General features: G+C 35.9%; 2 protein-coding genes and 1 pseudogene across 3 annotated transcripts; all 3 read right to left on the reverse strand.

The window, feature by feature from the left end:
* Positions 1–445: 445 nt before the first annotated feature.
* On the reverse strand, positions 446–8900 carry LOC125810823 (uncharacterized). The gene is made up of 18 exons (XM_049490311.1): positions 8621–8900; positions 8301–8492; positions 8076–8231; positions 7568–7861; positions 7078–7295; positions 6899–6973; positions 6689–6755; positions 5959–6281; positions 4409–4642; positions 4121–4308; positions 3892–4033; positions 3691–3799; positions 2951–3053; positions 2691–2859; positions 2404–2502; positions 2247–2305; positions 1091–1196; positions 446–849 (listed from the first exon to the last, which is right to left on the reverse strand). The coding sequence occupies exons 1-18, from the start codon at positions 8865–8867 to the stop codon at positions 685–687; spliced, it is 2946 nt and encodes a 981-aa protein (XP_049346268.1). The 5' UTR covers positions 8868–8900; the 3' UTR covers positions 446–684.
* A 1778-nt stretch (positions 8901–10678) lies between these two features.
* Positions 10679–13879, reverse strand: LOC125810845 (uncharacterized). The gene is made up of 4 exons (XM_049490336.1): positions 13475–13879; positions 12693–12746; positions 12069–12128; positions 10679–11072 (listed from the first exon to the last, which is right to left on the reverse strand). The coding sequence occupies exons 1-4, from the start codon at positions 13793–13795 to the stop codon at positions 10947–10949; spliced, it is 561 nt and encodes a 186-aa protein (XP_049346293.1). The 5' UTR covers positions 13796–13879; the 3' UTR covers positions 10679–10946.
* A 308-nt stretch (positions 13880–14187) lies between these two features.
* On the reverse strand, positions 14188–21617 carry LOC125810839 (uncharacterized; annotated as a pseudogene). The gene is made up of 10 exons (XR_007441889.1): positions 21565–21617; positions 21125–21274; positions 20695–20853; positions 18861–18920; positions 18164–18263; positions 16780–16887; positions 16557–16700; positions 15021–15128; positions 14533–14584; positions 14188–14453 (listed from the first exon to the last, which is right to left on the reverse strand). The product of XR_007441889.1 is annotated as an uncharacterized LOC125810839 (transcript).
* Between the last annotated feature and the right edge of the window lie 383 nt (positions 21618–22000).

A 22000-nucleotide genomic window follows, 5' to 3' on the forward strand; every position in this document is an offset into this window, starting at 1 on the left:
TGTGTTCTTGTTTTTCCTTTACCAATGTGAGCTGAAAATGATTCAGTTGGATTGTAAAAGAGTAAGTGATTCGATGAAACTTACTTTTGGAGTAACTACGATGTTCCATAATTTTGAAAAGAGTATTTGATCAAGAAATATATAACATTAATTGAATTTAAAAGATATAATAACATTGGACCGGGAATTTATTTTTATGATTTGAGAAAAAAAAATGTTCAACTTCTTTTTGTATGAGCCATAGAAGTTGCTCATTTTTCTAGATGAAGGAGAGAATACATTTTGTCCACTGCCAAACAAACGGAGGGAGAGAGGAAAACGCTCCGTAAATTTATATTAGTCGGATCAATGAGTTCTGAAAATTACATGAACTCACTGCCGCAATTCCAGGAATGATTTCACATCTCAAAATTTAAAGTAACAAGAAACAACCAATTCTAATCCATCAGCTCAACACCATTTTGGAATTAATCATCTCATCATCATACATTCGGTACAACTATATATCCACTCTGTTTTGGCAAGAACTATATGCTTTGCCACCCTGAACTATGGGACATCCAAAAGAATGATATACTTCATGGAGCATAGCCCAATACAATGATTTGTGTGAACTAATTGCTACTCTAGCAAAATTGCAACCCAGAAATGTGGGATCTTGAAAAGGATGAAGCTTCAAATGAATCACATTTTTTTACGAGAAAACTGCTGAGCTGATCTAACTTGGATGTCTTTTGTGAATACATTTGTAACAGCAAAAAGCATAAGGACAAACACAACTTGAGCACTCATAATTCCGAAATGGCTAATGCTGTTGCCAATTTCCATCCAGCTTCCTTTATTTTGGACCTATTACCAATCAGAAAACAAGTAAGATGGATCCTAACCATGATGAATCCCCAGAATCATGTTCCTGGAGATAAAACAATCAAAAGCATGAAAGAGAAAAATTCAAAGCTGTTGAAGATTTTGACAGAGAAGAACATATTGGTACTGGGAATCCTACGTTTTTCAAGCAAGACACATTGGATGGAAAATAGGTAGAAAAACATATGAGAATTGCACCATAGGAGGAATAAGACAGTCTTACCAGGAAGAAGAAATGGATTGTCATTACATCAGAGCACAAGATCACCAGAAAATAGCATCCCAACAATGGAACTTGCACCAATTTAGTGATTGCACTAAATGCACATCTGCAGTTAATGCCCAACAGAAAATAAAAGTCATCCATGGTACACAACTGATCTCATCAAGACCAAGAATTCCAAAATATTTCTACTTGCATATCAAATACAAATTTTCTTGGTCTCCAAAAATTCCAAAGGCTTCTTGATGTATAAATATAGGTTCCTATAATGCACTTTGTGCTCAGTGAAGATCAGGTAGTTCTTGTGCTCTGCAAATAAGGCTAGACAAGATATACTAAAGCTTATGAGAAGATAAGGATACCTTGACCCAATGGATCCCAAATGACCAACAAACATATGATGTAAATGTAGGTAGATTCAAAGGGTTTCCATTGGCACCAGAATGAAGATAGGACAGGACAACTATCTTAAGAGTTTGAATTAGCTTACCATATAGTATTAGCCAACACTTATTTTAAAACAGGGAATGCACTTGATAACTTGTAAGAGTGCAGTAATCATGACCAAATAAACTTCTTCCATACTAGAAGAAATGACAGTTCTACATGTAAAGGCTGCAAGGTAATACCAAGAAGAAAGCCAACCACCCAACATAGAAAGATGGTGTACTACCCTGTAGATTGCTACTCTCTAGTTATGGCTAACACAACTAATAACACGATTAAGGTGCCACAAGAGTGTTCAACACTCAAAAGTTGTGTTTGGAAAGTAATATGGATGTTTGGAAATGAGGAGGAGTGGATTAAAGCAAGTGGAGAACAATTTGGAGTTGGAAATAATTTGGATATTTTCGTGGAAAACAGCAGCCACCGTAGCAGCGGTCGAAATTTGGGCGCTGCAACGCTTCAACAATATTTTCTAGTTGCTCCAGGCTGCGACGAGCATCTCAACGGGTGAAAGTTGAGCACTGCAACAGGCAATACGTGAAGCCAATATTTTAAATATGTAAGAGGGGTCGGTAAATTTCACACCTTATTTGGACGAATTTGAGAGAGAAAAACAACCCCCAAGCCCTAGAAACTCCACCACAATCATTGGATTACAGTAGTTTTCCATCCAAACTGTTAATAAGGAAAATTTGCAAGTTGTACTTACATGACAAGTATGAATGGTATCAACAACTTGAAAATAAGTAATGCCGCCATCAGAAAAGGCTGCAAAAAACAGGAACAATCCCAAATGTCACCATATGCAAATGAAAGGCAAATAAGGAATAAAGGATTCATAAACAAGGATGTTCAGTTCCACTTACACTGAAAATAGTGATGAACCGATACACAGAAGAGATCTCAAAACTTGCAATACTTGCAAAATTACCAGTTCCAAAGAATGCAATATTGAAAAAGACCATCTAAAAAGAAGAAATTTCATCAGCAATTTAAGACACTTCAATACAACTATTTGGATATATGCAAAGACAACAGAGCTAGATGCATACACCCCCAAAGTATTAAATTAACAAGGCTAAAAACAATGTCACTGTCTTTCTTTTTTCCATAACTACAACATCATTAAGAAAAAACAGAACGTAAAACTTACGAAGGTTAATGGGATCCTCATATCGGATAACTCCAGACACCTATTATCATCCTCCATGGATTTGACTGGAGCTGATGATCTGAACTTGCTTATATGGAGATAAGCATTTTCCGCCAGTATCCATGCTATAAGTGCAAGACTGAGAGCACCATAGAAGACTGCTTCATAGCTGCAGGAAATTCAAAAGCTTTCAAATTCTGACTCATAATGTTATAAAATTGAATCTACTCCTAGCCTAAGCAACAAAATGATGGAGGTACCCGATTGATAGAAGCAGGAAGGGAGGTGCAACGCCAAGGAAAATGGAAGTCAGCCTGGACAAGAGACCAGTAGCTGAAAAGAGTGGGAGTATCATCGAGAAGCCTAAAGAAACAAGTCAAATGATAAATAAAGGATTGTTGAAATGTTCACAAAGAAAACAAAATATGTGAAATTTCAGGCTGAAGAACAGTAACTAGTGAAAGGAATAGTTATACAGAAACAAAATTAGACAGGAAAAGCTTCATAAAAGTTAATCATTAAAATGAACCAAAAGAGCCTGAAAAATTAATGCAAGAGTAACAAAGGACAGTCTGATATGCAACAAGGTGATACACTGATACATTACCATAAACTAGTAGATGTTTACCAAAGAAATTATTTCTTTATGACAGGATACAGCCTAGTAATTATTCATAAAATCACATGGAAGGAAGTTGTCATTGAAGTCTTACAATCTCTTTGTAATCTGTGCAGACTCACAAATGATCTACAATCTCTTTGTAATCTGTGCAGACTTAACAAAGTCTGGATAGCATGCATTTTATTAGAACAAGTATTAAGAAAATGTAAAATCTCACCACTTTGAATTCACTGTTTAACATCCCATTGCATTAACAAAAAACAAACAATTGAAGGAATAAATTGGTGTAAAGGCTACATTAATTGTGTTCATAGGACATCCGAGAACAATTCTAAGACTGAGCTACACTAGCATACGGATAAAAGAAAAAAAGAATACCAGCAATGGACCAATTCACCAGTTGGTGGAGGACTAACAATTCCTGCTTCTCTGTTCTATGAGTAGTTGAAAGCCAAACCATCAGAGATGCCAAGCCAACCAAAAGGATCTACTCCCAACGAAAAAAAAAATAATTCCAAAATCTCTCAGTAAAAGCTTAAGATAATTTAGACAAGATTGCTCATAAACGACATTGCTTACCTGCAAGTGAAAGAGCAAGGGGAACTTGAGTTTCTTCGAGTCTTGTGCAACAAGACTAACCCAGTATCTGTTATCTTTAGCATGCGATTCCACATATCGAAGAACTATGCCAATTGTGATAATTATCACCGCCCCAGCAACCCTACATACAGAAGTTCAGTACATCAAATTCAATCGACCTACTACAAGTGGATCTGCAAGTTAAGATATTCAATATGAAGTTACTTACACAAGCAGGGTATTTTCTGGAATTTGAGGGGGCATGAGAGTAAAAACCGACAAAAACCAACATGCCAGCCATACAAAGAATGGTACTCCAGATCTCATAGGTAATGATCTATACAGATAAAAAGGAACAGAAATCCCTGTAGTTAAGAAACACCAAGTATAGAGCTTTCTATCTGTGAAGCTCTTCACCTGTAAGGTAACCACACACAATGATTAAAGAATCCAGATGGTCAAGAACAAATCCACTGCTGTATAAAGGAACATATATAGACTAGGAATAGAGCCTCACCAGAAGCTCAAGAATGATCACGGAAAAAACACCAGTTGCAATGAGTTTAAGATAGTAATCATTAACTCTCCCGCACAAGTATCTGCAAAATGCCTTGAGAAATTGATATTCACTAAATATTTGTGTCCACAAAAACATTGTCATCACGACGTATGCGTGATAAAGGGGAGGAGATTTTTCAACCAACAGAAGAGTGCATGCTACTCCCATCAATAGCCCTCCTAAAAGATGTATCTGCCATAGAAAAAGAATATAAGCAAGAGCTTGGGAATCAATTGGTCAGATAACAATTCTTTCTAGTATCACCTTACGAATGACTGTCAAGAATATCCACCTATTTTTGTGGGAGGATGACACGTGTTCTAATAACATCAATTTCTAAATGCCAAAATAGTATAATAAGAGAAGGCATGAATACACCAATAGAGGACCGTGATAATATAAGTTTTTAAGAATTTCCCTTATGAGAAGTCCCAGATGAACACTTGATCCAATCAGTGTTATCAAAAGAGAAAAGCGCAAAAAAACTCTAACGTTTGTTGGGTCTTTAAACGCAAAGCACAAATAAAGTGTGGCTTTAATGAAAAAGATGCAAATGGATATAAAATATATATGTTTAGTCCAAGACTAATATTAAAAGCACGAATAACAAATATATGGACAAAGACACTGAAATAAAAATAATCAATAAAGTGAAATATTAATTGTTTAGTGCCGCCTCTTCAAGAACCACTCATTGGCAAGGTTTGTATGTCTTAAAGCCTTGATGACGACGGTGAAGTGCATATTAAGCGAGGTGCCTCGTTTCAGGCTTAAGCGTGCCTTTGACAACACTGGATTCAATAGCTTTGGAGATCAGGCAGATTAGAGACAAAATATAACCAAATATAGTCCCCAAGATGGGTGTGACTTTCATGGAACATTTTAGAAAAAGAAGAAAGGAGAAACCTTTGAGGGTTGAAAGAAAAAAAAAAAACGAGAGAATATATGTCCAAATGAACATCAGGTGTCATTACTCCCACTTTGCTCTTAGATTTCAACTTCTTTCCTTAGTAAGTCTTAACTTTCTAAAGTTTTGGTGGAAAACCTGCTCCTCCCACTTACAATGCATAGATAAAGTGATTACGGTCTCACCTTTGAACTTTCTGGAACTATGAAATAATTATCTTTTACGATATAGGAACATGTGTAATTTTGGCATATCAATATTTGTGACTAGATGTACTCTATCTCAAAGAGGTAGCAATACAACCGGACAACCCTTTGTATATCTCCGCCTCGAATTAAAATCATATATCAACAGTCAAGGTATTTTTGTTGGTTTTAGTTTGGATAGAGAAAATTACTTGAACTTGCAGAACACGAATACTTTTCATGCATAAATGCTTTTATATGTCCAATTTCCTCCTCCCTTTTTCCTACTAATCTATCATACTCTCAACACCAAAAAGACAGATAATTTATTCTGAACCTTCCCTTTACAACCCTCCTCTAACCAACACACACAAAGAAATACACAACAGCACGTGCATATAGAGCAAAACAGGTACCTTAACTGTACTTCTTGGATTAGGTACTTGCTCCTTGCTAAAAATATTTGCAGGTAGGGATGTATAAGATTGCAAGACATGGAGTATCACATAGATCATCCAACCAACATAGCCAAGAGTGATTACAGTCATCAGCATCAGCCAATCATATGTCTGGAAATAGTGAAGTCCTTGAAGTGCCAAGCTCCTAAGCTGTTCAGATAGTTTCATTGCAGTTTCATACTCTTTGAGAGAAATCAGTTGCTCAATTTCACGCAATAGTGATGAATAACTAGCCAAGGGCTTGAAAGGCTTGATGTATAATGAGGTCGACTGCTTTAACTCTACATATTTTGTCAAGGATGCTCAAAAGATGAAATGAAAAATCAAGACTGTCGTTAATATTTTTAGAATGTGAAAACAGGACAAGCACCACACCCCCGTTTTACATTGATGAAGCAGTTTGGAATGACAGAATAGGAATTAATTTTATCACTTTGCCCCTCTATTGGTCTAAGAATTGGTAACTTGTCCTAATTCTAATATATGTTTTACTTCAATCAAAATTGTTCTACCAGTTACTTCTATTTTGACTGACATTTTCTTTTAATAAGATTCTATGTTAACTGACATTTAAAACTCTGAAAGGTGTAAAGTGCAACAAAAAGAAAATTAGGAAATAACATGTAAGATGAGTGAGGCAGAATGAAATTAGAAGTAAAAAAAAATCTTAAGTTATAGGGAAGGATACGTGACTTTCGAAGGAACTGATTGAGGATTTGCTTTGTATTGGCTAGCACAGCTTCAACTTCTTCTGCCTGGACATAAAAGTGATTGTAAGACCTGCATTTGATCTCAATACAAAGAACACAATAGTGCCAAAGAACCAGTATATCTCTCCCAATCCATCACACAGTCGTACCGTACAAAATAGACAGGGAACTTATAGTAATGCAGCTACCTTGTTCAGATTCATGTACTGAAGAGGCAGATTGCCAACCGAGTTGACAGGACATGGCAGACCAAGAAGAGTGGACTGCAATTTTTAGAGATCATATCAGAGTCAGACTTTAGAAGAAGTTGATATGATCGAAAGGCACTTCAAAGATAGGACTTTCAGAAGAGGACAAGGTAATCGACCATCAGTGGTGCTATGTCAGCTTGATTAACATCCAACCTCGTCATGCCACTGAGTCCCCATTCTGAGGGTGTTTCTGTATCATGCAGATGGTCATCAATAAAGCGAGCAGTATTTTCGTGATGGTCACTGCGGGAAATTGGCAAGGGATTCCCGACACCGGCTCCCCATGCCACAAGAGGTGTGTCCGTGTTTGTTGGGTGTCCGTCTCCATGACTCCCTGTACCAAAAATTGCTATGAATCAAAACGCTACATTACGCTGTAGTTGCTCAATCACAGAACAAACATAGTCAAAGATCCAGGTAATTAAACACAAACATCACTTGCTGAGAAAGTGAAGATTTTCTCTAGCATGAAAACAGCTTAACTTGTGTGCATACTGTACTTATCAAATGATCATATATATAAACTGTTTTCTGTGCTGTGTTTACATGGTCAAATGTCTATTATACTCATTAGGAAATAGAAAAACAATTGAGCGTCATTCAAACCTTTGTCACTCATTCCATGATCTGCTGTAAATATATATGCGGTCTGATTGTCTTTGAAGTAGTCCTGCACAAGATTGTAAACCTTTTCCGCTATCTTGTCAACCACTTTAACATTATTTAGATAGATGGATGAAAAGGGCTTATGTGCATGACCATTGGAATCACAGCCAAGCAGATGCAGAAAAACAACAAGTTTGTCTTGTTCTAGTAACTGCTTCAATTTGGGGTCTTTATTGGAGCTATTCAAGAGGTTCTGGAATTGATCGAATGACCACTCATCCAAAAAAGAAGCATCTGCATGTAAACACTATCAAATTGATAAATTGGTATTTGGTAAACGACTAGCAAGAACCAAAAAGTTGGTGGCTACACTGATTGTTCCAAGGAGAGAAAATCAGGGCTCTACCAAATGAAACATAATATCATTTTCGTAATCACTTAACCTTGTGAAAACTACTAGCATGTAATACATATTTAATATAAACGGATACTTAAAACTGTAACGCACCAGTTGCAAAATCCTCAAATTCATGTGGATATGAATTCCAAGTGCTATGGGGCAAGGCCCCACAGAATATGGGAACAATATCTGGGCTACCATAGGAAAATGTATGCCGGCTCTGATTAAATACTGAATCAAACTCAACCGGATTTGCCTTCCAACCTGCCAAATTATTGAGCTTGTTGAGGTTGAGAGGCAGTTGGTTAAACAAGAAATATATAAAAGCCTTACCTTTAGTGACAGCACTAGGATCTTCATAAAACCCGGCAATTATAGCAACATGTCCAGGCCTAGATTCCGTTGGAGGACGAGCATGAGACACTCCCCATCGACCTTTTTTCCTAATAATGTTCCTCAAGAATGGAGCTCTGTAACCTCCCTCTGAATCCGGCTCGTAAAACTTATCAGCCCGTAAACCATCGGCTGCAATTTATCAACAAAAAAGAAAAAGCAATCACCCACTGGCCAATTCAATGCAAGAAAAATAAAAAAACACGAATATATTTCATTGTGTCAAATCGTCGAGTAAGTTGTGTGCAAGTGCAACGTACCAACCAGAAGAACAAGGCGCTTAGCTGGGGCACCGATACGAGGTGGGACAGGGTCCATTCCATGAACAATAGGGGTTTTGAAGTAAATATCGAAGATACTTAACATGTACACTGCATGAAGTACAACCCCAAGAGCCACCAACCATTTCTCTTTTCTGCTCAGCCATTTCTGCTTATTCCGAGCAGTATTAATGGCGGATCTCCGGCCATCTCTCTTTCCGGCTCCCAAGATCCCATCGGTCCTCATGACCTGTGTATGTATCAGTTCTCCGTCTTCCAATTTCCAAGTTGGTCGATCTATTTTCTGTTTGATGTCCCAACTGTAGTTACTAATTAACGAACTCTGTTAAACCCAAAATTCCAGTAATTATTGTAGTGATTTTGACCAATTCTGCCAACACTTGCGGTTATATTTGGTATAGTTTACCCAAATTTTCATTTATTTTGTTTTTGAGAAAGATTCAATGCAAACAATGACAAATTTTTTTCCCTATATACAAGGATCCTGTTTTTTTAATTAAATGAAATTGTCATCAAAGCCTTTGGTGTTAGGGGTCTGGTTTGACCCTTGTCTTTTTCTTAATATAATTACATAATTAGAGAGGACAAACTTGGGAAATTATGTTGTCATGTTAGACGTAAAAACTGCGATACAAAAATAGAATAGTTAAGAGAAGCAAACTGTAATGGCAGATAGTTTTATTGATTTATATTTTGATCAATAAGACATTTGAAAGCTTTCAAGCATGTTGAATTTACATATATTTCTAGATCTGTGAACAAAATAGTTGATAGTTTAGCTAGATACTCTATTTCTTTGTTGAATGAAATCTCTTTTCCCAAGTTGGATCATTCAGAATGCAAAAGATATGTTTAAACTATGTATTTTGTTGATACAATAATAAAAAGGGGTTATGTTTCGGAAAAAAAAATCAGCATTACTTTGGGAGAATGCTCAATTTTACACGAGCTTTGTCAACTTATTACCACAATCTTGCCCACGAGTTTGAGGTGATTGTAAGTTCTTTTTTTTTCAAATAAGAGGCAACGTCGTGTATTTGTATTCATAGACATAATAAAACGCAAACAAACTGACTATGGCTTCCACTGGAAAATGGACACTGAGTGAACTTGAATTGACATGATACAAATACACCTTAACTGATAACAAGAAAACAGACACAGGTCACACTTCAACAGCAACACATTAACTTGAGAAACTTGAAACATTGGAGGATCGAAAATCCAAGTGTCAAACTCTGTGTTTGAGGAGAAAAAGAAACATGGACATGCCAATGCTCAGAAAACCAAGCAATATTTGCTGAGTCGAAACGAATCCATTTGGTGATGCATTAGAGTTGTCTGAAGGACCCCCTGGAGTTGGAGTAGGTGCTCCTACTTGTTGTGCTCTCACAGTTAAATTAGCCATGAAGATAAGCATAATTGCTGCTATAAAAACAAACCTTTGGAGGGCCATCTTTGCCTATTTGAAGGAAATTAAGGTGGTTGTTCGAAATCTGCTTAATCCCAGGTTCTCAGACAAGCTATTTATAGGAAAATGCATGCCTTTCACAATTGTTTAATTAATTGAGTTGCTGGCATTAGAAATAGACAATTCCTAGCAAATTCTTCTTGTCCTTTTCGATAGTTGCATTCTGTAAAACTCTTGATAATAGACAAAAAAAAATCACCAAGTGGCAGAAGCTGATGACTTATAATATGGAATTATCAATTAATCAAGGCTGTTTACTGGCCTGACTAATCGATCGATGTCACAGATTCATTAACAATTGAGAAATGACCTACTACTAGTTACCATTTGGATCGATTCCTTGCCAACATAGAGTAATTTGGTACAGTTGCTACTCGTATTTTGGGTTATCCAATATTGTAAGTTGTAACTTGTCCATTTTGGTCAGTTTTCAATAATCAAGTTTATCCTCTTGCTCTTGACCGTAAGTTCAAATCAAGATACATCAAGGAATAAACTAATTTAACATGACATTCCCTCCTATTTGGGCCTGACTTGCAAGTTGCAAGTATTATGACTCCAACGGCTCATAAAAAGTACCTTTCCCTTTGTATACCACTTGTTTCAAATAAACAAATTGATTCTGCTGCTCATTAGTAATTCACAAGTGTTCTATACGTTGTGGGAAGGAACATCTGCTAGGGGAAAATAGATCGAAGAACTGCATAATACAAAAATGTTACAGATATAGGCTTACTGAAGTACTGAACTAATGGCATCCAAGTAGGGAAATAGAGACATCTTAAGATGCTCGTGAAAGATATCATCATGTCTCTGAACTCTATAATCCACCCCTTAGCTAATATCTTCTTCATCCTGAAAGCTCAGATTCAATGTTTGCAACTTGAAGCCTGAACCTTGTATTGTTTCAACCAAACTGGAAGCCACCCCTGTAGCTTGTATTGTCGTTTGCTTTGTTAACTACATCAAATAACAAGAAAGGTTAACACTGAACCAAGGATATACCATGTTTCATTTCTCGGTTCTTCAAATGCCTTATCTTCTGAATGTACTTTTGCAACAGTAAGTTCAAAGGAAAAGTTTCTCCATGTGTAGATATAGAGATGTTATTACATAATTCACCACAAGACTGATTCCTCCTGTTCTATTCATCAAAAAGAAAGATAGAACTTACCTTTAGCCCTCACCTCGTCAGTTTTCTAAGGTCTTATATTTTTTTTTATCAGGTTCTATGACCTTATATTGTATAACCAGATCAAAGGAATTCAGCAAAATTTTATTGGATGCAGAATTATATGATGAAAATCCTAGACACTCACAAATCCTTTCCGGCTCTCTTCTCTGCAATGAGATCCTAACTTCCATGGCACCAAGGATACTAATATGCACTGAAGGTGGTAAGCTGAAATAAGGAACTGAGATTTGAAATTCTGATGGAAATAGATAGTAACCTTACCTTCCTCTTTTATATGCTTGATCTATGCTAATGAAATTCTTCAATTTTTGGATTTGATGCTGTTAGTATGCTAGGGGAAATAGAAGCTTCAAAAGATAGCTTTGACACTGTTAAATTTTCTACAGAATATCTTAAAGATTAAAATGTAATAAGTACTTTAACAACATTCTTTTCACAAATAATTATTTTTCAGGTTACTTTTGAAGAAGAAATTATTTTCCCCCCTCTCCATGAAAAGTAAAGGATATTGTTCATTTAGATAGACTGTTACTATCATTTCTAGAGAAGCCAAAAAGGCAGCACAAGAAGTTGTCCACTTTGTTGCATATTGAATTTAGGAAATCTGTAAGGAACCTAAAGCATGCTTCAGAGATTTAGTACTTTAATGCAGTATCTCTAAGGCGCATATGCTGATCGAGATGTCAACTTTCTACAATAATTTTCCTGTAACAGATATGCTAATAAGTCAATGTAAGAGAAGCATTATATATGAGAATCACCTCGACACTTGCAATGCCCTCGACAACTTGAATTTTGAGACCTGTAATGCCTTCAATATCCTGTATGCATATGGACAGACGATAAAGGTCAAACTACAAATATTTTTTTTCTTTTTTGATAAGGTCAAACTGCAAGTATTCTTCAATTCCAATTATTAGCTAAAATCAGATGTTTTGGAAGAGAGATGGAGAAAGAGATATAGCTCTTCATCAAACATTCACAAAATCAATTGTTCTCTCTTGCAGCTTCTGAACACCAAGAATCGGATGAATATCTGTACCTGTTCTTTGATTCTAGATTATAAGATTTCAGATATGCCTAGTCCCAAAGAAAAAAATAGTTTAAATCCCTCTTTAAGATCAGAACGTTTTGCTTTCTCTAATTTGTCCTTTAAAGTGCAAAAACCCCGTGTTGTTTGTTTCCATCTACAATGTAATAGCGAGTCTTTCTGGTGCTCCGCAACTAGTATTAAAATTACACAGAAAAATAAAAATTCAGAGTCCCATGCTACTGCAACTACAACTACATTGTATTTCAAATGCACAGACAAGTAGCGTCTTTTGCGAAAGTGTCAACAAATTACCATGTACAAGAAAAAGTTGAATTTTACACACTGAATTTACCTCTAAAGCGTTAGTCACAGAAGGAATAGCAGCTTCATTCATTGTTCCTTCTGCCTGTGATAAGAAAGGTATAAAATCAGTTTACCATTCACAGAAGAATCCACAAGAAGCTTAAGGGTTACAGACAAGTAACAATTTGAAAAAAAAAAATCAAACAAAACTAACACATTGAGCACTAATTAGACAATCAATCAATTAATTAACTAAACCTCACTGCCAAACTAGTTGGAGTTGGGCTATACCAATCCTGTATATGCATTCTTATCCGACCCATTTCACTCCAATAGTCCAATAAGAGCAAGCACTACTAAATACCAGTACTACCAGAATTCTTCATAAATTTACTATGCTTACAGCCTTACACTGAGAATTAACCTCACCCTCCTCCTTTATCCTAACTTAGCGAATTCACATAGTTAGAATTTTTGGATAAAATTAGACACCTCAAAAGAACCCATTTCATATCAATATGAGCACAGACTGAAATTCATTACTACCAGATAAACTATTCCTACACTAGGCATCAACCTACTGCAACCCTCTTCACTTTAATCAGAAAATTCACACTGGTTGATTTTTTTGACAAAATTAGAAACTTCACTAGAACCAAGTTCAAACCAATATGAGCAGAGACTGAAATTCATTACAACCAAATTAATTATTCCTACACTAGGCATTAACCTACTGCAACCCTCCTAACTTCAACCCGAAGGGTTCACATTGGTTGAGTTCATTTTTGAAAAAACTAGAAACTTTACCAAAATAGAAAAGAAGGGGTTAACCTGAAAGAACATAGTGAGGACGTCGGAAGGGGAGACGGAAACAGAAACAGTCTGATCAGATGTAGTGGGAGCAGCAGATTCTTCTTCGGCAACAGCAGTAGCACCATCTTCCTCATTTGCAGAACATATCCTAGTAGTTCTCAATGGTACCTTCGCTTTCACCGAACTTGGAGAGCAAGAATAACCACCGCAAATGCCACTGTTACTTTGAAACCGAAGAAATTGAATTGGGAAAAGCTGGGGAACTGCATTAGATAAAGAATGGGGAATTTGAGAATGAGATTTAGCTCTGCAAACGGAAAATGCTGAGACGGTCGCCATATTTTTTTTCCGACGATTTTTTCACTCTTATCCAGAAGCAAGAATACAAATGGAAGGGACCTATGGATATTTGGGACAAAATAAGTATATTTCGAATATAATACTGCTGGTAGTAGATTATTTCCTCCTAAAATACCAATTATGTTGGGTAATATAAAGTAGTATAATTTATTAAATTATTTTCATTTATTAAGACTATTTTAAAAGATTGAGTAATATTAATATTAATAATTTATTATCATTGTATTATTAGTTTAAATACAATGTTTATTTTGTTAACATTGTTAAAACCCACTTGTAGCCAACTCTTGCCGATAAATTTCCTTTCCACATAATTCAAGCAATCCAAGATATCCAGATTTCAAAGTGCTAGAATATTAACTTTAGAGAACCAATTAATTTTCATTGCAAATGAGAAGAGAATAATCGATTCGAGCAGGCTCCTAAACAGAAGTTTCCCTAATCCAGATGCGTGCACATAATTCAGATCATATATCTACAAAAAACAAACAAGACGTTGGCTTTAGACCACAAAAGATCCATTATGCATCGGTCTTGGGTGTCATTCATCTTCACAAAATCCCAAGCAAGTTGGGGTAGTTGGTGACTTCACATTATTAAGTTGTTTTCTTGTCACATTCCACTTGAAATTCACCATCTGCAAGAAATTTTTCTTATCAGACAGACTTGTCACGGGAAAAGAGAGATTTATTTAAGTACAAGAGAAAGACCCTTACTCTTAAGATACACGGCTAAATTTGCCTGGGCATCGGCTTCAGTGTTGAATTCCTGATATGTTAAACAAGTAAAACCCCTCAGAATGAGATGAAACGATAGGTTTTTAATGATTAAAAGAAAGGAACAATCATGTGTTTAGTACATACGTACAAGTTTAGTTTAAACTCAAATGAAGAGAAATGCGAAACAAAGTGAATACCGGAGAAACATGATTATTCACTTCTAGCAACAAGGTGATGAAACCAATTTCATAGAGCGCATTAGCAAGAAAAGATGAAACTCGTCGTTGCATAAATTAAACATGGCATTCAAGCACCCACCACTTGCACCTTTTCTGGTCACAGGAGACCACACATACACACACTATAGCATTTTCATCACAGAAATAACATGCAGATGCAAGATATAATAAGGACTTCGAAGATCAAAATTCTGATAGACAGGCTCAGTAAGCTCTGAATTAGCAAAGAGGAGAAGTTGGCCATACTCTGTAAATATGGTTGATCTGGAATGACAAAAAATGATCTTTAAGCTCTTTCACAATCTTGGATAGCTCAGCCATGTTCTGGTTCTTGCATTTCCAGATTCCTTGAGTCTGTTCCATGATAGAAATTTTTAAAGAACGAGAGATCATCCCCGAAGCAGTTCCAGCAATAACTTAATACTTAATGCAATATAAATAGCACTGCGAGAACACATGATCTCAGAATAAGGTCACACAGGTTACAAGGGCAAGAATAGCTACACTTTTGAACTGGTTTGAGTGTCTCTTAGGATGGAAGGGGTGAGGTGCCATCAAGAAGGAAAGCTTATACCAAATCCTATAGGGTCTTTATACTCATTCCCAGATCCATCACTGCAAAATCTCTTAGGCATTCTGCAAAACAATCAAATTAACCTACACCTTTATTCTCCAGCTCACTTTGGGATGAACAGAAGCAATTTTTCCGAAGACAATGTGGGAATCCAAACTGCTTGCCTACTGCTGCTCATTCTTCTATGCCACATCATCTCTTAGCTCTGTCATTTTTTAATATAACAGAGAAATCCCCGAGGATCAATGAGACACAATTCAAAACTTGGTGGATAATGCTTAGCTTTTCCCATTTCTTTTTAAAAGCTTCCTTGGATCATTTCTCTCTCTTCTTTTCTTAAAACACTGTCAAGTGTTGAATGTAATATAGTATTAATTGGTTTCTAGATTTTATGTAGCTAAACCGACTTTGCCTCATAAAAAGAAAAAAGTAATATGCAGAATTACATAATAATAAACTCAAATTAGTTTTTGTAGTTTACCTTATTCGAGTGCACTTCTAAACTATCTTATACTCCCTAACATACCCAGTCATGTTCATCCACAGTGTGGATTCCACTGTGTGATTTTGGAGTATACACTACAACCTGTGGAGTATACACTAAGATAATACTACAGCTACTCCATCCCAGGCTAACTAGGGATGACTTAAGATGATACTCCCTCCGTTTCACAAAGAATGACCTGGTTTGACTTGGCACAAAGTTTTAGAAAATAAAAAAGACTTTTGAATCTTGTGGTCCTAAATTAAAGTTATGTCAAATGTACTAAATTGCCCTTCAATCTTGTGACTTTAAACATGTAACGTGGAAAGCTGAAATTAAAATGTTACCAAAAAAGGAAAGAGGTCATTCTTTTTGAAACAGACTAAAAAAGAAAGGAAGTCATTCTTTTTTAAACGGAGGGAGTAATACTTAATACCATAGTCCATCAATAGAGATCAAATTTATCATTATTTGGAATGGTCTACTTTCTGGGGCATCTGTGTAGCCCGGGGATTATAAGTATGTCTCAGACACTCTTAATTGCTAGGACATCAGCGGAAAAAGCTCTTCAGCAATTGCTTTAGAACTCAGTGGTTTCAACAAGTTACTGGAATATATAAATTTGACAGGATATTTAAAAGTGGGAAAGAAGAAATAATTGACTAATTTGCTAAAGGGAAAATGAAAATAAAACAAAAACAGAAGTAAGAAGAGTAAAGAAGACCTGCATGCAGACAAGTTTTGAGTCACCCTTAACTTTTACATGTTTGAAACCTTTCTCAAGAGCATATTTTAGCCCTAAGATTACACCTCTGTATTCAGCAACGTTGTTAGTTGCCACACCCACACCTTCACGCAACCGGAAAACCTACAGAAAAGAACTACAAGTCGAAAACCTGTAAATTTGTGGCGACAAACCACATCTTCTAAATGGAAAGGGAGCATACCATACTTCCATCTGCAGCACGCAGCACAGCACCAGCACCAGCTGGTCCAGGATTCCCCTTTGAAGCCCCATCAAACTCAAGAATGCATGAACACTGCACGTAGGGGGGCTGAAGGTATCAAGTTACAAAATGTTCCTCCAAGTTAGAAGCAAAGATCACATACAGATAGTAGACATGATATCATGACTTGGAGCTGAAGTGCCAACAGAATTAGTACACTACAAAATGGCTCAAAACATAAGTTCAACGGGAACCTTTTTTCCTTTTTTTAGCACATAAGAACAAAGTCCAAATAGATTCTTTTACGTTGTTTCTTTAATCATCTACATATATATATATAGTGGTTTTCTAATTATTTGTATTTTGAACAATTTATAAAATTGCATACATATTAAAACTACAACTTACAATTTTTATGTGTAAATGTAGATGATTTATTCAATTTTCCTATTGTTTACCGTCTTTTCGGTTTTAAAAGTAGATGGTTTATCTTTTTTTAAATTGAAAATTGACATTTTGTGAGTGATTAATTCATTAAGATGACAACTATTTATCCTTAAATAATTCAAGTGAAAAAATAGCAAACATGACAACAAAATTGTTCAACCCCTAGCTAGTTAGAAAGCCATAGAAAAATAATATTGTCCGGCAATTATCTAGCTTGACCCAATTACATAATAATTCAAGGGTATAATTGGAGAAAAACTTTTTATAGAGTTTTAATCCAAACACAAGATGGGTGGGAAACAATGAGCCAAACACAAGATAAAATAAACCCTGCTTTACATATCCCTGCACTACTAACCCCTGCATTAGTAATCCTTGCATTACTAATCAGTGTGTTATTAATTTTTATACCAAACGACCCCTTACATTCTAAAATAAACTTAATACAAGTTATGTTGCTCGGACTCTTCAAAATGTTGACGAGAGCATGTCGGATCCTTCAAAAGTAGTGCATTTTTGGAGGATCTAGCATGGGTGCGGCACTATTTATTGGAGAATCCGAGCAACATAGATTACATGTAAATTTTGTTACCATCTTCAAACTTTGGACTTTTGTGCAACCTTAACCAACAAAGTTCCACTTTGCCCTTCACAGTTTGATTTAAGAATCACTCGGTCCTCCTTGGTTCAGTGGTTGCCGAATCAGGACTTTTCAACCTTTTATTTTCCAAATCAGCTCTAATAAGCATCACTTTCCTCACTAGTTTTGTACATCAGCAGCATAAAGTCAAAACATAGGAGCAAGCCCTATCCAAGGCTAACACCACCCACCAAATCATCCCCCCCCCCTGGGAATGTCAACATCCAGATAAAGCAGACAATGACAAGAATTTAAACATATTGATACAAGAATTATTAGGCAAAAAAATATACTTACACAATATGACGAAATCGGGGGAATTTCTAGGCAATTGTCTAATTTGGCATGTTTTTTGCTGACCAGCAGCTGAAAACGAAGGAGATGCAACCACCTCCATCTGAATGTAAGGAAAAAAATCATGTGAATATCAAAGACACTACACACACCTTTTCATAATAGCAAGACTTTCACATGCTGACTCAATTAAATTAGAAAGGTATATTAAACAAAATGGAGGACCGAACAAATTATCATAAGGCGAAGACAAGATTAACTAAAACTTGTGAGTTGAACCATCGATAAAATTGAGTTCTTAGGACAATAAATCAGATTTATACTAGAAACGATAAATGTGAACCACAACTTCGTTAATAGAAGCAACTACACGCAGCAAACAGGCTTATCCTTGACATTTATACCGCCACTAGATGAGTATCCTCATTTTACTTCAAGAGCTATTGAGGAAACCACCATCCCTAGGCCAGACAATTAGTTTCTTATTCCAGGAAAAGCACAAGCCTAATAATAAACACCATCCGAAATTTCCATCCCATCCTACTTCACAACATGTTAAGGCATTGTAGTAACTGATGATATAGTTGTTTTGATGACTGAAGTTGGGCATAAAGAAAGTATATCAGTTATGACATTTCAAGAAAGACATACCCCATCCAATCAATGTAAGAACAATCTGGATTGACCATTAAGAGATTACCTGCATCCTCTTTTCCTGAAGATTCTTCCCGATAATTTTATCTTTCGAAGAGCCAGGTTGCTGCAAAAACAGAACAAAAAAATTTAAAATTCTGCATGCATGATATCGTCCTTAATGTAAAATTGTTACTAGAAAACATGCTGAATTTGGTTTTCTTCAAGGCACAATTATAAACCATAGACTGCTGAATTTGACAGAGCGAACGGGAACAGACATATCAATAATTAAATGCTAAAACATCTAAGACTTTCAACTTAGGTATAGCTGAAAAATGTACAAGCAGTATTATCTGCACTCTTTAATTACCAGTCAGTGGTCACAAGACACAATAGAGGAAGTAGTGCCATGGCAATGACAAAGCGAGGAAAAACTAACAAATCAACCAAGTGAATTAACCTATCAACGATATCAAATTGGATCCCAAGAATGTCATATGTAAAGCTACTTGGCAAGTTTCTCTGACCACAAGTAACAGTAGTCAATTCTGCATCGGAGACAGATCTGACCCCTTTCCACCCATGAACCAAATTAGTCTTGAAGCAATACAACGTATGGCAGTAGCATTATCAAAAAGAAGTATGCGCCACAAAAAGTAGGCATGTATGACATTTTCTCTTTGAAATGCTACCACGTACCACATAATCGGATGAACACTTAAGATTTTTTTTTAAAAAAAACTGCAGTTTATTCACATTAAGCTTTTCAATAGTATTCATCTTTTTTTTGTTAGCTTTAAAACAGTATTCATCTTGGTTTGCTCTCTCATCTAATGCAGCAATAAATGATTTCTTCCCAGTTCCAGTCCTACACCTTTCAATTTCTATTTTCAAATACATAGAAATCTAAGTAAATATTCACTTCCTTTCTCATGCATCTTGGCTTAAAGTTCTGCTGGTGGTACAAAATTATCCAATGACATCAATTTTAAATGTCATCCGTTCAAAAATCACCATTAAAGAATCAATGCTAGCAAAATAATATTATTTAAATTTTCTATATACCTAAATATATTTAGTTTAAAAAAATTCAGAATCTCTTTTACCAAATACGGGCCTCAGCTAAGTGTTCAATAAAAACTGTATAAGCAAAGATATAAAGACACATCATCCCGGAGTAATTCTTCCAGTAATGATTGTCCTCATATGATTGTAGAAGATGGAGTGATATTTTCCTCTTCCAAAACACAAGGCACTTCATTATTTAGAACCTATCCTACATAGGAAAAATTAATCTCATGAGCTCAAAACCATTTCTGCTGCGCCAAAATGTTGTGTCATGAGATAAATTGGAAGGAAAAGACAATAGAGAGCGCTGAAGAGCTATCTCTTATCTCAACAATCAGATGAAAGTGCATCAAAGAGGAACAATGAGATGGACATCATGTCAAAGCGATAAATAACAGTTGCATTCAATATTTGTCCATTTTCTTTAGAAAAAGGAGCTACATGGAAGCACCAGCGCCATGCAAAAGAAGATATCAAAGCTAGGCAAAAGACATACACCTAAAGACATAAAAAGTCACTAAATGGAGTAGCTACAATTGGTAATCACTACCACTCAGTTACCAGTAAAAGGTCACTAACTGGAGAATCAATCCTACTCAATTGCCGATAACATAGTTGGAAGATCAAAAGAAGGATTAGTTCAGCCTGACCGAGAACAATCATGCAGTCAGTCAAGGTTGCAGCACACTACTGGGTATGAAACTTAAAAGCCGGACATTAGCCAAAATTTGACCCAACTATTATCAAACAGTTAAGACAAAATTGTCAAATAGATAAAACAACTACATCTACCACCAGTTCAATAACAGTAAAATGATCAACTTTCTAACCCGAAAAGGGCATGGGACGAGTATCCCAAAGAGATCATCTCGAACATCACTGAAATCCATAGAATACATTGCATTTTTGAGTCCATGAGATGCCAAATACTCTTCTGATTGCTTAGCCAGGTGATAACCTTTATAAACACTTATGGCTGGTTCACCAACCTGAAAGATCACAGAAAAAAATAGAAAATACATTCAAAAAAAAAAAACATCTGATAATATTATTACTTGTGCTCTTATCAACTAAGCCTCAACTCTGAACTAGTGGGGTCGGCTATATTGTATCCAATTTGCTCTATTTCTTCATCATTGTTAAAAAGCTGTAATAATTAGACTCTTCTTATACTTGAGCTCTACATGACTCCAAAAAAGTGGTCCAACAGATAACCCCGTGTAAGGCCCAAAAGCAGAAAAAACATTAAAGGAAACATACAGAAGATCGTAGCAGAGCTTGTAAATCACTCAGGTTCTTATAGACAGCGATCACATCCCCTTTATGCACGACATAAAAAGCATCCTTTTCGTCCCCCATTTATGTGTCCAACTCCAATGCGTTTACTTGGCTTTGCAAGTTACTCCACCACTGTATCAACACAACACAGTATTACTTAGTAAAAACACAAAAACAAATACTAAAAGTCCAAGTTCCACTCATAAAAAAACTCCATTCTAGACTCACTGAACAATTTTCAGTATACATAATACCTTGCATGTATGATCAGTTGCAGTTAATATAGTATCAATGATACTCAATTACCATCTCAATTAGGGCTTTTTTGTATTAAAAAAATAATCATATTTCAGACACAAAGATAAACGAATTAGGGTTTCTGAAAACATAGAAAAGAGAAAGAATACAATGAAGATTCTTACCGAGCAGAGGAAGAGAGTGAAGGGAGGGAGTAGTTGGGACTGGGGGAGAGAGAATTGGATTTTTTTGCCAGCTGCTCATCTCAGGTCTTAATAGTTTCCCCACTTTCGTTTAGTCCCGGGTAAACGGGTCAGCTGATTTGGGTCCGAACTGCATATTTGGGCTGTCCAGATACGTGTCTTTCCGGCCCAATTATAATCTCTGAACATTGTTCTGTCCTTATACTTTACGCAATTACTTAGTATTTTTTTATTTGGTACAACTCAAACACTAAACTAAACAACTACTATACTTTATTTATGTTCAATTTGGTAAGCTTCCACATCAAAAGCAAGATCTGGAAAAGAAAAATCATATAAAAGCTTTTTTTGAATTTCCTTCTCATAATTCAATGTTAAAACACAGCCCTGTGTGTGAATATGTCAGTGAAACTAATTT

This window comes from Solanum verrucosum, unplaced genomic scaffold (assembly GCF_900185275.1).
Source record: "Solanum verrucosum unplaced genomic scaffold, falcon-dt-bn FXZP01000032.1, whole genome shotgun sequence".
In the NCBI taxonomy this organism is placed as follows: Eukaryota; Viridiplantae; Streptophyta; class Magnoliopsida; order Solanales; family Solanaceae; genus Solanum; species Solanum verrucosum.